Below are 15462 nucleotides of genomic sequence, written 5' to 3'. Positions count from 1 at the left end.
TTACAGCACGTGCAAAGATTGCGTTGCTTTAAAAATAATTAAACCAGAATGCACCTTGATCTAATAATGATGCTCTAATAGATGATTGTTTTCAGGTGACAAAAACATTTTATAGTCGCCAAGTTTCGAGCTTCGATTTTAAATGATAAGGTCACTTTTGTCATCAACTTATTATTCATTTATTTTATTAATTAAACCATACTTGAGGACACAATACAAGGATCTGAGTTAGATATTTTTATAAGTTTTATTACAATAGAATTGGGATTTAAAATATATTCGAAATTGTCATTTTCAAAAACGACCACAGAACATTATGAAATTAGTTTCGTATTCATTGTGCACAACAAAAACTAAAGTTACAAGTTAAAAAAATAACTATCGAAAATATACAGAAAAAAATATTTTAAAACAATTTATATATCCAGATGTAAAAACCTTAATAAAATGACGTAATTGAGTGTGTTCAAATTAAGTGTGCTGTTATTTTTCACTTGGCTAGAGAGTTAAAATGCATCTTATCATTGGGTTGTTCGTTTTTCTGAGATTTAGGTGCAGAAGCTGCATTTAAGACAATGTCACAAGAACGACCGAGTCATTCGGCAGAACTCAATTAAATGCCTGATTAAATAAGCTTTAATTAAGCGGTTTTTAATTGAATAAAAAATTGTCATTTCTGCTTAACGTAACTCGTTCTTCTAAAAGAAGTATTTCCCAAAACAATTAACTAGATGCCATTCAAGACCTATTTTGTCAGTCAACCGATTTACCGTATTGAATTGATACAATTTTGCTATACTTAAGCTAATTTAAGCAAACTGTATTGTGGGCAAACTGGTTAATAAACATTCAAATACTTCGATATTTGCGACTACAAGGTAAGCCCGTTTTCTAGAAATCAGCGGGATTTTACGTGAAACAGTAAACCTGACCATTTACCTAACATGGTGGCAGTAAGGTTGCACGATTCAGATTCAATTAAGTACCCCTATGTTGTAAAAATCGCTATTGCATACATAGGTAGTTGTTTATAAAATTTCGATTTCTACCGGAACCCATTATTGTTTAGTAATAAATACAATTAAAAAACAAAAATTAATATCACACCGATATTAGCCGTTCCATCACGTACCAGAGACCAACAATGTGAACATAAAAAATTTACGGCCCCATATTGTTATGCAAAATTCCCAGTTAAATGTTATTAGCGGCTGTTATTGAAACCCGTCCATTTTACACGGTGGGACAAATTTATTTTAGCAGATGCTTTGATCAATTTAAAGTACTTACGTAATTCAGCTTATTATGTAAAATACATTTAAAAGAGACCTGCGCTAATTGCTTTAGATTTATATATTGCGTACAACACTTTCTAATCCTGACTTGCTGTTAAGTGAATGACGCATGAAATTCCTGTCCAGAAATCGAGTTATAATAATCGGGATTTTTCAAGATAAGTAACTCCTAGTTCTTTTCTGGGTCTCGCCGCATTTATAAGCGGAAATACATACAAGTCCCTCCTGCCAGCACTTTAGTTTATGAATGCAGTGAATATTATTGAATATAATTGAATGAGTCCTACTGCAATTGATAAAATATAAACAAAACTCAAACCGAAACAAGTGAAAGAAATGTACATTCAAATATTAGTAGAAACTGTTCAAAATTGCAAATTTTGTTGCTCCAAATAATCAAATTAATTTTTAATCTGCGCAATTAATCTTTTTCGTGTTACTCGATGATTTTCACAAGTTACCACATTTCCGCAAAGAAGCTATGATTAGTGAGAACGGATCCTTGTATGGTAGTTAACCTTTAATAATTTTTCATGTGTTAACTTTTATTATTGACACATATACTATAAAAACTACGTTTTCAGTAAGGGGAACTTAGAGCAATCAGAAGATGATAGAAAACGACAGAGGACTTTTTATAATTTTTTTTCTAAAATGTAAATTTTATAAAATTACAAAATGTTTCATAGTAAATTATGTTTACCATAGTCTGACGAAAATAGGTGGGTTTAGGAATGGAAGTAGTAAAATCAACATTAGATAATGTATCATAACTCAAAACTAAGTCCACAGCACTCCAAAATTTTGTATCTCTCAATCTGGATAATGAAAACATTAGAAACATAGACATATTTTATAGAAATAACCAAAAAACTATTTTTTTGCAAATATGCATAATACGACATTAAATATGCGATTTGATGATTAATTAAAATTAGCGAATGATTTCCGCTACCCCATCAATATGTTGATCATGGACTTTAACCAGAAACCACGATTTTTTTATATTTTATCAGAATATAATGTATTTTTTTTAAATATGTAGTTATAACCACTTCAGAAAGTCTAGTTTTTAAATGTGGATAATAAGCTTCAATCAAGCATAAATACCATAAAATTTAAAAAGAGAACCGAAAATGTTTTTACTTGAAATACACGAATAATCATATTAGTTTTACGAGATACTTAAAAAAAGTAAAGAAAAATGATAAAAGAACTTTATAATTGGCTTTACTGAGCGCCAATAAAAAAAATTGAGCACACTCTATCGACTAAACTGAACTAAGTAACCAATTTTCAGCCACTAGCTAAATTAAAATTAGGTTAATTAAATTCTTTGCAAACAGCCCCCCAACTAGAGCGAAAATATCATTGTCACCGAAAAAACTGATTAACCTGAAAGAAAACGTCGAAAACATTTCTCATATAATATTCCGAGGCAATTTAGGTCAAAGTTTGTAAATAGATGCTTTCTAAAAAATCGACTGATAACCATTTTAGTGAATATTTCGCAATGACAAAACTGAATAACATTTATGCGTGTATTTATGTTAGCGTAAAAAGGTTGTTTTTCAAAATTCGCGCATTAGAATAATATTAATATGTATGTAGGTAAATAATTACCAATACGTATAACGCAACTTTGATAAAATAGCAGATATAACTCGTTAATTGATATGTTCAGTGCATAACGGCTACTAGTTTAGAATAATTAGTTAATTTAGAATGTCTTTGTAGACATTCTTTCAACTGGGTAAATTTAAGGAAGCAGATTTCAGTAAAACATTATTAGATCCTGCTTATTATGACATACGCTCATAAAGGTTGTTCAACAAAAATGCTATTGAAATAAGGGAACAGAAATGCAGAAAAGTGCCTGAATATTACGTGTTGTTTCATTAGTTCAAGGTCATCCAAATAGAGACAATACAACTTTAAACTTGGATAACTTTTTTCCGATATACAATTCTGCTTTAAATATTTTATGTGGGAACTTTGTAACTGTTCCGTTTATCCGCTGCCAGTATTAAGTTGATTATTAACTGTTGAAATAAAAACCCACAACTACTTGGAAAGTGTGAATTAAAAAAATGAATGTAATATTTGCAATATAATTTACATTTAGACGTAAAATTGCACGTTCTTTATAGTCAACAATTTCATGAATTATAGCCGTGATTGATATAGGTTGAAACAATTAGCAATAACTGTAGCTTGTTTTAGAACAAATAAACCGCTTAATTTATACAAAGTATAGTATCAAAACTGTGAAAAAATACTTTAATAGCGCACACAACTGTAAAGAACAAATGTACTTTACTCTTACTACTCGCCAAAAAATTAAAACATATTTCTAATCGACACTCAAATAAACATTGGATAATACCGAAAATATAACTCATATTTCCACTATTAAAAATAAACTTTTAACTGTGTCAGGTGTTAATATATACTTTCGACAAAGTGGTAAAACGTTAGTGATTTAGGTATTAGATATCATACACGAAATATATTTCAAATTTGGAGTAGAAATGAAAAATGTATTAACATATAGGGTGCTCCATTTAAAATAAGTAAGTTGATATCTATTCCGGTATAACCGGAAGTGTGATCTTGAAAATATTTTAGATCGCTTGCCCCCCGTAACTTCGGTATACTGTACAATTTTAAATATCTCCTAATTATAGTTTTCCAAATATCGATCGCGGTGGTTCCCATACTAAAAAGTTCTAGGGCTACAAAGTCTAATTTTTAGCACTACCGTCTTTGTTTAATTTAAAAATCACGCTACTATTTTGGTACACCAACAAATATTTGTTTCGCTTTATTGTCGATATTCATCATCTTTTCCCAAATTATGATACATATTTGTTTTTTTTTTTGATCGAGTGAAGGTATTAAGTTAAACAGTATTTTAAAACATTAAAAAAAAGAGGCTGTGAAACGTTTTGTTGAGAAGTCTTGTTGCAATTGTCTTCATTTTTCTGAGTGAAATAATGCAAATTTTTGCATATTCCTTAATACCGTACGGCTAAAGGTCCCATATAATTACAGAAAATTAAGAATTATAATTCAGTAAAGGACGTCCTTTTCAGAAACACGATTTAAATGGTGTTTTTTTTATTTAATGATTTATAACACACCGAATGATATATTAAATAAAAAGTCTGGGCATGGGTATGTCAAACAAACAAAAATAATCCAACAAAAATATACTTTCGAATTTTACATTATACTGCTTTCTTACCAACACGATCAGCCTTTTTTCTTTTAAACTTGGGTTTTGACCGCTTGGCAGATTTAATTTTCTGCAAATCGAGTTTTTCTTCTTTATCTACAACTGCCTTCAATTCATTCAGAGATTTCCTGTACTGCTCCCCAAGAGGTTCCAAATCCTCTTCAGATATCTTTATCTAACAAAACAATATAATCAAGTTAATTAATTTTTTATTTCAAATTATTATACTGCCAAGTAGATGCTTAGAATTTGTCCGAAATCCTACCTCTTCAACATTATGTTTGTCTGCTTGTTTTAGCAAACTTTTAAACTTGGGCAACTGGGATGTATGCAGAAAGGTAACAGCTAGACCTTGAACACCAGCTCTGGCGGTTCTTCCGGCTCGATGAATGTATGACTTCAAATATTTGGGCGCCGAATAATTAATTACGCATTGTACACCTGGTAGATCAATTCCTCTTGCTAAAGAATCGGTCGATATAAGGCTAGAAATAAAATTTATATTTAGTATATTTATATACACTAACAAAGTAAATATTACTTACATGTCAAGCGTTCCTTCTGAAAACTCATTAATCAGAGCTACTCTACTCTTGGGTTGCAACTGCGAGGAAATTTCCTGAACAACTCGCTCTTTTCCAAACATTGTTTTTAAAAGAATTGTCAGTCTGTGTGCGCTCTCCACTGAATGCGTAAACACCAATGTTTTTCTTAATTCTTCTTGTTTAATGAATTTAAACAACACCAGCGGTTTTAAGTCTATTGACGTCTCGATATATCGTTCTGTAAGCTCATTCGGTGTGGTGTACTTTCCGATAAACTTATCACTATTCACTTCTTCCGGCTTTACAGTTGGGTCATCGGCTGAGTCGACAATGGAAGTAAAGAGTTTGGGTTGGAAAAGTGATAACTGCTGCAGTTTTTCCGGATCTTGGGATAAAGTGGCGGAAAACAGGAGCTTTTGTGGTGGCCGCTTCTTTTGTAAAGTGAATTGATTCAGGGTTCTGGAGGAACCTACAACAGTTGAATTTTTTGGTTGCAATCATCAGGCATAGAAATAATAAATCGTTTGTTGTTTGATAATTGTTTTTCCAATAAGTACACGTTGTATTTTTACGGAAAAATAGAACGCGCATTTCCGCTACCAAGGTGTCCGCACTTGAATCATTTAGACATTTCGTTTTAAATTCAGTACAAAATAAATTGACGATCTTCAACATAGAATTACCAATTAATGCAGAAAGTAATTGGAAACAGTATTTAAGGGCATTAAAATGGTGTAGTGTACTCATAAAGACGCTAATGCAACTTACCATCAGGTGAAATGTGCTTTTCCAAATGGTACAGCCAATCGTTTTGCACACTTTCCAGAACTCGATCGGCCTCATCAATAATAAGAAATTCAAGAAACTCTAAATCCAGCCCCTCAGTTAATTTCAGATGATCTACTAGTCTACCAGCAGTGCAAACCAGGACGTCGACTTTTGTGAGATAACCAAAAGCCTCATCTGAATAAAGAATGCACACATTACAATGATACAATCGCAAACAATTTACTTTTTCTAAAGATAAATATTAAGTATTACAAACAGTCTAAAATATTTGCAGATTGTATTTGAAGTTTTATTATGAGTTGTTTTTGGCAAAAAATGTTACTTTCGTCATTAAGGGTGCAGATATGAAGATTTTACGGGAATAGCTTCTGCATGGACAATAATAATACAAAACAGTCCAGTGCAAAGCAACCAGAAAATAAAAAATAAGTTAAGGCCAAATAATTCATCATCACGATTCTAAAGTAAAATAAAAAGTGTATTGTTAAAATATGTATATAATTACCACTAACTTTTAGATCGGATCTGTTTTTGTTCAACTTCAAAGCTGTGCTGTCCTGTGATAAGACAAATATCGATGGTGGTTCCTTCAGAATATGTCTTAAAAGCTGCAAAAACCTGCCTGGCCAAATCTTGGGTCGGTAAAATCACCAAAGCTCTAATTTTCTTAACTTTGTGTTTCTTTAAGATCTGTATTACTGGTAAAACGAAAGCCAGCGTTTTTCCACTTCCCGTTGGTGCTGATACACATATATCACGTGGGAACATAACATCAGATTGCCTAGAAGAAATACATTCAGATGAGTTTTTAGTTGGCAAAGTAACAATGACATGCCTAGTTTACTGTTGAATTATTAGCTTAGTAAGTTATTGATCATAAACTAAAATCTGATTTCGGCAAGTCTAAAATTAAGAAATCACTTGCTAGAGTTCATGTGTGTTAAAAAACGTGCGAATTATATTCATTACCTAAAAACGAACGTTAGATTGATTTGAAATACTATCAATCCAACCTCGATTTTGAAAAAGCAATTAAACAATACTTCCAGTTTTTTGGTACATGTCCAGAACTGGTTTTCTAAGAGGAGCAATTTTCAAACATTATCAATTGTAATAACTTTTAAAATATAAAAGCGTCGTTTGGACGTACCTGTTACTCTCTATAAGCCAAGGAATGACTTCAGCTTGTACAGGAAATAGACTGATCACCCCATTTGCAATCAGAAGGCGCCGAATACTTTTATCCAATTGTTTAAGATCGGAAACCTTTGTTTCTAGGTTCTGCAGATTAACAGAAATTATTTGAGGTGTTGTTAACCATCTCGGCAGCACTCTTTTCACCTGAAAATAACATGTATTTACTTAATTTATGGCACATAAGTACACATACAGAAAAATCTCAAATCTTTATTGACACCCTGCTAGCTAGTGGCTGAAACTATACAAGTTTGGAGAATGCAAATATCTAAATACTCACTTTACTTTTTTTGTCGACACTATTAAATGCCTTTAAAATTGTGAAACCCTCACCAACAGTAGGTGTTTCAATTTTCATTCTCTTGACGTCAGGTTCTTCCTTGATATCACTAAAACAATAAAAGTTTGATAACCAAACAACTACAACAATGTCATGTAAGATATTTTTACCTATTTTCGGTTAATGAATCCATTTTTAATTTAGAAAAACAAAAACACGTGCATATATGTTTTTATGTTGTTGTCAGTTGTGTTGTGCAAGTCTTGTCTCTGGTTTTGTGGTTGTTTTGAACCAGGCATGAATGAGGTTATGGAATTCTTCTTCTTCTTCTTTATCTTTGGCACAGCTTCCTCAGAGCTATTTGCCAGCGCTATGTAGTTGATGTTGGACGCGGGTGTAGCTAGACAGAGAAATTCGTGTCGCTGTCTCTTTTACACCCCCCCGGATGTTGGGCCAGTCATCAATATTAATTAACCTTCGATATACAGGGTGAGTACTTTTAAAATTTGAAAAATTGGTGTCAATTGAGATTTTTAACTTCATATTCACCGTAATTTTTTCAGATTTATTCTTGTACGATGTCGAGGTGTACACGCGAAGAGCATGTAAACTTATGTTGGTAGAATTTTTCAGGAAGGCAAAATATTTCAATTTTGAAATATGTATTAATTTTAAAATATCTACAGAAAAGTTCCATTTAGAATTGCGAAGCTGATAGTAGTAATAGGATTTATATAAATAAGTAGAAAAGTTTCCGAGATACAGAGTGAAAAAATTTTAAATCAATTAATTTTTTGTTTAAACTCAAAAATATTGTAGTTTTTGCAGTAATTGCTTAAAATATGGTGCTCTAATTTATTTGAGGACAGCGGCAAATCTTTTGTATCGTTCTAACGCTTGCAAAATTACACACCATGCGTATTCATTAATTATAAGTAATAATTAGAAGTAATTATTTATTGCAAAATTAAAGGAATTTTATAATTTGAACAAGGAATGAAAAACAAATTTATTAATATTTAACATCGTACGTATCACAAAAAAATTACCCTATATAGATTCTTACAATTGATCGACAAACTGTTTTATAGACCTTATAGCGTCATTTACGTTCCAAATGTGGGATACATATCTCAAAATTGAAACAGCAAGGAGAAAAAACAAAAATTAAATTTCTAACTTTGTCCTCTATATTTCATAAGGAACGCGTTTGCGGACATATGATTATATAAACATTTCTTTTTATTTGGGTCAGTTTTATCCCCTTATTCATTTTCCGATTAAAAAATGTTTGCTCATTTAAAACTTGCTTGGCATAGTCCATAGTAACGATGGAATTTTGATTAAATAGTTCATTTTCTTCTCTTAATTTTCTTGACGCCTACAGAGGTATAAATAATTATTGTCTAGTCTTTTCCTCTTTAGTTTATTTTTGTTCAGACTAGTTTGTACAGACATCTAGAATACATAGAAGCATATAATAGAAATCAAAGGCAAACTAAACTTCTTGTTATTTAGCTTAATTGAAATTAAATATGTCTGTTCTTAGAAAATTAAAAAGAAATGAAGCTGTAAAATTTTGTTTTTAATTTCTGATGTATTTTAAGAGAAATCTATAGTTCAGATGTGTTTTTGAACTGAAATAAATAAATTCATTAAAATTCGCTTTTTTGTATGTAAGATATTCAATTACAAAATTATCCCAAGTTTGGGTAATAAGTAAAAATAATTACAGCTCATTTAATTACATTAACTGATGAAAATTATTTATTAACTATGATTGTAAGAAAAGTTAGTAATCCCACCTACTTAGCGAAAAGCGCCAGCTAACTTATTCCTAGAATTTTCCACCTTTTCGATCTATTTTGGCTTACTATAACTCAAGCAGACATTTTGTGATGATTAAAGTTTCTTGGCTCGAATTCAGAAATTTAGAAATTCTTTCTCATCGTGTGACGATCCAGAATAACGATTGGATATTCATCGCAAATGTAGATACTTTAAGATAATCTCCTTGCATGATGCAGGGTGACAATTTTCTTTACAAACGGGTGTTTCCAAATTGAGTACCAACATTTCAAGGGCGGATTCCTTCGCTGATTTGACTTGAACTTGATATCAACATGGGTCAAAATTGCTTCGTTTCCGATCCACAGGTTGCTAAAGTTTACAAAGTTTAGTCGTTTTAATTTTTAAATTTTCTTGTTTCGAATTCTTTATCATAATTTTGTAAAATGAGCTGCCTACAAATTTGTAGGCAGCTTCCGTTAAAGGAAGACATAACGTTCATTAAAAGTGTTCGTTTAATAAATCGTTAAAATTATTTTGTTTATCGGATCCATCTGGCTTTTATTTTTAAATTAACAATAATCATTTGCCATATTTTATGGTTGATTACCGTCCGCATTTAATTTTTTAAACTTTTAATTGTTCGTAAATAGAGCAAATGGATATGGAGAATATCTTGCATGGTTCAGAAATTAAAAAATACACTACGTAAAAATTTTGTTAACATTAACAATCTGTAAATCGGAATAGGAACATTTTTGACTTTGCAATGTTCATATTAACCCTATCTTTTAAAATCTGCTTAGGATTACGCCTAGAAATTTACTCAATTAGGAAACACCCTGTATACACGATTTTTGGCTGCATCAAGTGAAACATTTAAATGTTTAGTAATAACTTTCCTACAACTTTATTCAAACTCCCAGTAATTTAAGGTGTTTATGATAGTTGTTAATAACTTAAGTCAGTTTATAATTACTTTTAATTAGAATTTTAAACAGTATTTTAATTATTTTATCTTGTTAAATGTTTTATTGCGATTTTTTGAACTTTTCTCGCCTACTATGAAGGGGATAAGCTGTAATTATTCTAGATCAGCAAAGCTAGGATTTTTTTAAATCTCGTTTTAAAACAAAAATGGTTTGTTGCATTTGTGTAATCTTTACAGCTTGATTGAGAAAAACCAACTGAAATATTTTTCAGAAAATACATTTTAGCGATAGGTTTCCTTTTTCGAAAAGTATGGTATAAAATGGTTTGTTTTCATTCGAGAATGATGAAATCACCTGAATCATAAACGCTTAGTATATATTTAATTTTTGTTTGGACGGATTTCACAGTTTGGCTTCGACTTCAGCATCAGAAAGTGACTGTGTAAAAAATATAAGGCATCGTAAGTAGAACTCTCATTTTACTTCAGTAGTTCTCGTTTTTTGCATTTAAATAAGTTGCAATTTTACTACTTTCTTATTAATGGGAATTTGTAATTTCGGCTTCAAAGAGAAGACATCAGGGTCCACGCATTACAGAAAAACCCTTTAGAAATAATCAGATAAACCTTAGATACATTTTTTTGAGTATATTCATATTGTTCTCTTTTCCTTTATATATCGATATAAATTTTACAGTAATGAAAATTGCAGCCTAGGAAAAATTCTTTTCATATGAAAGCGTATCAACTATTTTTGCAGCTGATGCATCAGCGAATTATTTTTAGAAATTTCCCATATAAACAGTGGGCACTCAAGTTAGCGGAAAATACTGCCGAAAACAAAACTTTGCTTGCCAGAACTTTTATAGACATTTGCCCCCAATGCTTTTGTAATATTTGGTCGAAAACAATCGATAACTTTGTAAAGTTTCCTTCTAGACCCGCGTGCATGTGGTGAGATGCAAAATAATTTAAAAATATGTGAATTAAATTTAGTTGTTTTAATATTTTCTAGTTTTAATTTGGGATCGGATCTTTTCAGATGTCTGTTATTCCAATGTTATACCGGGATTGGTGGGACGAAGAAGACTGGTTCAATCGGCCTTCGCGTCTTCTAGATCAACAGTTTGGGCTTGGTTTGAAGCGCGATGATTTACTTAACTCTTTTAGGTAATTTTTTCATTCTGCATATCGCTTTATTGTTCTTATACACATTAATTAAGAACTTTTATTTTTGCGTTTGATACATATCGACGATAATATCGCTTTATTGTTGCCAGTTTTTTATTGAAAATATTTAAATTCTATTGAGACTATTTCTAAAGAAAACTTGCCTCTACCTGAAAGAAAAGAAATTTTATGACATTTTTGTGACAATTTCCAAATAGTTTGTACTTTATTGTAAAGAGTACGTTTTTTAATAAATTATTTTTTTGACCTTTAGTTATGAAATTCCTTTATTAAGAAAATGTAAAATTTACGAAAGTTTTTTACTCTGATAGTCTTCACCGTATTTTAAAAATGAGAAAACCGATAGTAATTTCTTATCTTAAGGGTACCTATAAAACTAAATGTATAGTTATATTGCAGCTACATTTTTTGAAAAGAAAACAAACAAAAACAGCTATTTAATTTTCTCTTAGAAATCGAATATTATTTTATGAGTTTACTGGATTGTTGTCGACCTAAAAAGTTCCGAATTCAATGTGTTTGAGTCTTCAATAGTGAAAATATTGTTGATTAATCGGTAATCGAATAATTTTTATGTTGAACTATAACCAGACCTGACAAATGCGCACCTCTCTCTGAAATAGTCGAGGCAACAAGTCAGCGATTAACGTTTATTTTTATATTTTTCTCTTATAAACCAACTAAAAATTTTTGAGTTATTTGAGGTGGACATTAACAGCGCAAGAAAAATTATTTGAACATAAATGAAGTTTAAAATGAAGAAAAAAGTATCTGGATGTATGAATGTATCTAATATCATTGGTTTAATACTTTCGTAAATTTAACATTTACTAAGCCACGTGTAAATTCTGTTTCTTAAATTTACTATTTCAAATTAATCAAAAGTTTATCGCTCTTCGATTTAGTAATTAATATCTTTTATTCTTTCTTAAACATTAATAATTTTTCTAAAGAACCTTTCCAAGAAGTGCCTTGACCAGAAACTACGTCAGACCATGGAGCACATCCAGCGTTCTGCAGAGACAAGAATCTGGATCAACCATTCAGCAGGACAAGGATAAATTCCAGGTAAATCAAGCGATTAGGTAAAACCAAATACAAACACAAAAAGCCCTTCATATTGTTTTTGAAGAACAATAGAAAGTCGCACTTAACCGACAAACTGTTAATGCTGCACATAAACCTGCAGAAAATGACAAAACACATGGACATTTGATCAGTTCGGTAATACAAGGATATTTTCGTTTCTGTCTAACAATAGAAAGCCGAAATAACAGAAGTGCAAACTAACCAAGGACCTAGAGCCAACACTAGCATACGCCGATCAAAAGGTTGCTTTGAGGTAATAAACCTTGTTTGCATATGAGTTAGTACAGAAATTTAGTTTCAGTTATTCCCAATTTGGGCCTGCATAATTCGGGCCAAACTTTAACTAAAACTAAAACCGCAACTAATGGAATCATTTTTTCTACTTCAGTATCATTCCATTCCAAAACGATGATTCGAACTTTGAATTTGAAGAATGTAATATTTATCGCACATTTGTAGTAAGTGCCTACACAAAACCAAACATACTCGACGATTTTAAAATTTTCTATAAACCATCAAGTTTGATGAGAAGCTATTGAAGAAGGAACCCGTTCTTACGCAATGCAATTGTCTACGAAATTTTCCTACAGTTTCCAAGATTCTGAAAGAGAAACTGAGCTTCATTTACAGCGAAATAATTTTCAGGTCATCTTGGATGTCCAGCAATTTGCTCCCAATGAAATCACCGTTAAAACAACTGGCAACAGCATCATCGTAGAAGGAAAGCATGAAGAGAAACAAGATGAACATGGTTTCATTTCCAGGCATTTTGTCAGAAGATACGTCCTGCCTTCTGATAATGATATCGAAGAAGTCGTTTCGTCTCTATCTTCAGATGGAATTTTGACTGTTACTGCCCCCAAGAAATCAGACAAACCCAAGAATACGGACAGAGTTGTTCCAATCCAGCAAACTGGACCAGCCAAATCTACAGTGACTTCTTCAACACCTGAACCCAAAGTTGAACATCCGACTAACTAAAATTTACGTACCTAATTTTTTTGAAATGTAATATGTTGTGTATATAATGTGGTTTACTTAAATATATTTTTTAACACTTATTAGCTCGACGTTTTATTTATGAGCCTCCACACTTAACCGAAGATAGATACATTTTTTTGTAGGGCGTGTAGCAAACCACACCAGTTTTGACCACCACACTTTTGGGTTTATCATGCGTTTTCAGGAAGAGACATTTTTGTTAAAATGCATATTTTTTCGTTTTTTGAAGGTCATTCACGGTTCAATTTTTCCTTGAATGAAAATAAGGAACGTTCTTTTTCTAGTTGGTCTTTTAATTGTATAATTTATACCTGCAGAGGTAGAGGCATACTATAACACGCAGTAAAACAATTTTATTTTTATACAAAAACATGATTTATTTTAATGCGTTTCTTAAAGAGAATGAAACAACACACACCGACAATTTTTATATAAATAAAAAAACACATCAATATACGTGAAACTTGTAAGTATATGTTCTTCAAAGAATATAATTACTATTATAATTCTTACGACAAATAGACAAAGATGCACGACCAGCATGCATGTTTCAAAATTTATTCTATTTAAAAATAGATATATAAATAGATGTACATTCAATATTTATACAAGAAATAGAGGGATTTATTTTGAAAGATATGCGCTATTATTATTTAGTCAGGTAGGTATTACGGTTCATAGTTCTTTGAGTAATAATATATCTTAAGTCACTGATGTCAACGCTGTGACCTGAAACAAAAAATTAATATCAATACATATACAATATCGGTTAAATGTTTGAGTAAAAACTAAATGCAAAATTAAAATTGAAAAGTACTTCTGCGGTAGGTTTCTGATCATACATTTACTCGTTTTTACGCATTTATTATTTCAGTATTTCCATGATAAATGTCGTACTTTTCACTAAAGAACTGGCTAGTGGTCAGCTGTAAAATATTTAAAAAATTACAAACTGAAAAGTTTTCTTCTCGAAAGAACGTAAAAATGTTCGTATGCAAGTGCAAAAGCTGCGTAAATGTATTTCAAGATATATAAATTTAAGCAAATCGTATGTTAACATTCGCGAATAACTGTGAGAATATTCATTTTAGTTTCGCATTATTATAGTATTTCTTTCCCGAAAAGTTTTGCAACAATATAAACTGCTCACAAAGTAGACGTTACACGGACAAATTTAGACTAATTTTGGAACTCTGATCACTGAGAGCGATTTGTTTTCTCTTTGAAGCATTATTTAGGGCAATTCTTTTTCGGTTAGCGTGTTTTTGCAAAGCAAAAATGTGCTTCTGATAAAGGGTGGCAAATGAAACGAAATGCACGATTGCTTGAAGTGGTTAAAAAAATCTTTTTGTGATTGGAAATGATATTTTTTTTCAATTCTACATAATTATGGTTCTTGTGGAAGCTAAATCTTTGCAGTCGACTAACGGAAAAAAAATTTATATTCCAGGTTGCATAAATGAACGAAATATTTGAAAGTGAACTTCACCTTACTTTAAGTGGTCTACTAGTATCACACATTTCGAGGGCAACTCTGCTTTGGGTCATTTTTCATGCAACCCCCTATTGAATGTTTCTCTTAAATTGTCTATGAAGGTTGCGCTTCAACATGAGCGCTAGATCGTAAAAATCGGACCAAAAGCAGAAAAATTGTCACTGCAAGACCAAAAAGTTAATTTTTTGAGACCACCCTGTAAATAGAATATAATTCCAACTCCAATCATAGAACCCACTTAACATTTCATTTAAAGCTGTTTACGCTGTTCCGTTTTACATTAGAAACTGTACTGAACAAGTTCATTATAAACTGACTATACACATACTTACGTATATACTTATGCTAGTCAGACTTAATACTGGAAGTAATGGAAGGTGCTAAGATGGTGGCTTGGAGCTTCTGGATGTCATTTAACGTGGTATGATTCTGTTCATCAAACTCTTTCCATCTTATGTAGTTTTGCCTCATGTAGGTCAACAGCTCCGGCATATCAATGAAAGCTAAAATCACGAAAATTAACAGTTAGACTTTAAATAAAACCATTTTCAGAAAAGGATTCAGTTCGAACCCTAATTTCAACTCCAGATTATCGTCTAACTACAATAAAGTGAAAGGCAGT

General features: G+C 31.3%; 3 protein-coding genes and 1 long non-coding RNA gene across 18 annotated transcripts in view; 2 read left to right on the top strand and 2 right to left on the bottom strand.

Annotated features, from left to right (window-relative positions):
- Positions 1-4492: 4492 nt before the first annotated feature.
- Positions 4493-7607, bottom strand: LOC109545146 (probable ATP-dependent RNA helicase Dbp73D). The gene is made up of 8 exons (XM_019915661.2): positions 7515-7607; positions 7345-7453; positions 7018-7208; positions 6380-6648; positions 5847-6041; positions 5079-5547; positions 4799-5018; positions 4493-4708 (listed from the first exon to the last, which is right to left on the bottom strand). Exons 1-8 carry the CDS (start codon positions 7535-7537, stop codon positions 4526-4528), a joined length of 1659 nt encoding a protein of 552 aa, XP_019771220.1. The 5' UTR covers positions 7538-7607; the 3' UTR covers positions 4493-4525.
- A 127-nt stretch (positions 7608-7734) lies between these two features.
- On the top strand, positions 7735-8921 carry LOC125504977. The gene is made up of 2 exons (XR_007281855.1): positions 7735-7833; positions 7908-8921. It is a non-coding gene; the product is annotated as an uncharacterized LOC125504977 (long non-coding RNA).
- A 1491-nt stretch (positions 8922-10412) lies between these two features.
- On the top strand, positions 10413-13404 carry LOC109545145 (protein lethal(2)essential for life). 5 transcript variants are annotated; one of them, XM_019915656.2, is made up of 5 exons: positions 10415-10525; positions 11106-11233; positions 12208-12322; positions 12516-12596; positions 12989-13404. In XM_019915656.2, exons 2-5 carry the CDS (start codon positions 11106-11108, stop codon positions 13322-13324), a joined length of 660 nt encoding a protein of 219 aa, XP_019771215.1. In that variant the 5' UTR covers positions 10415-10525; the 3' UTR covers positions 13325-13404. The 5 variants fall into 5 exon arrangements, with proteins under 5 accessions (XP_019771218.1, XP_019771215.1, XP_019771219.1 ...); XM_019915657.2 differs by lacking the exon at positions 10415-10525 and adding an exon at positions 10933-11017; XM_019915658.2 differs by lacking the exon at positions 10415-10525 and adding an exon at positions 10950-11017 and having other exon boundaries at positions 11079-11233.
- A 395-nt stretch (positions 13405-13799) lies between these two features.
- Positions 13800-15462, bottom strand: part of LOC109545167 (high affinity cAMP-specific and IBMX-insensitive 3',5'-cyclic phosphodiesterase 8) — a 104547-nt gene continuing 102884 nt past the window's right edge. For all 11 annotated transcript variants that reach the window (XM_019915697.2, XM_019915702.2, XM_019915700.2 and 8 more), the window contains 2 exons: positions 15173-15343; positions 13800-14074 (listed from right to left, as the gene is read on the bottom strand). In XM_019915697.2, coding sequence (XP_019771256.1) covers positions 15186-15343 — 158 coding nt within the window. In that variant the 3' untranslated portion in view covers positions 13800-14074; positions 15173-15185. The remainder of the gene's footprint in view (positions 14075-15172; positions 15344-15462) is intronic.

The sequence above is a fragment of the Dendroctonus ponderosae genome, unplaced genomic scaffold, assembly GCF_020466585.1.
Source record: "Dendroctonus ponderosae isolate FM_Combo_2020 unplaced genomic scaffold, Dpon_F_20191213v2 Dpon_F_20191213_6, whole genome shotgun sequence".
NCBI classification, from domain to species: Eukaryota; Metazoa; Arthropoda; class Insecta; order Coleoptera; family Curculionidae; genus Dendroctonus; species Dendroctonus ponderosae.
Note: the sequence above shows the minus strand (reverse complement) of the source record. Positions and strands in the feature narration are given on the sequence as shown.

Coding starts and splice junctions, on each gene's coding strand:
- LOC109545145 (XM_019915656.2), top strand. CDS start 11,106: ATGTCTGTTATTCCAATGTTATACCGGGATTGGTGGGACGAAGAAGAC. Junction 11,234..12,207: donor GATTTACTTAACTCTTTTAG/GTAATTTTTTCA, acceptor ATTTTTCTAAAG/AACCTTTCCAAGAAGTGCCT. Junction 12,597..12,988: donor GATCAAAAGGTTGCTTTGAG/GTAATAAACCTT, acceptor AATAATTTTCAG/GTCATCTTGGATGTCCAGCA.
- LOC109545146 (XM_019915661.2), bottom strand. CDS start 7,537: ATGGATTCATTAACCGAAAATAG. Junction 7,454..7,514: donor GATTCATTAACCGAAAATAG/GTAAAAATATCT, acceptor TTATTGTTTTAG/TGATATCAAGGAAGAACCTG. Junction 6,042..6,379: donor AAAACAGATCCGATCTAAAA/GTTAGTGGTAAT, acceptor TTCTTTATTCAG/ATGAGGCTTTTGGTTATCTC.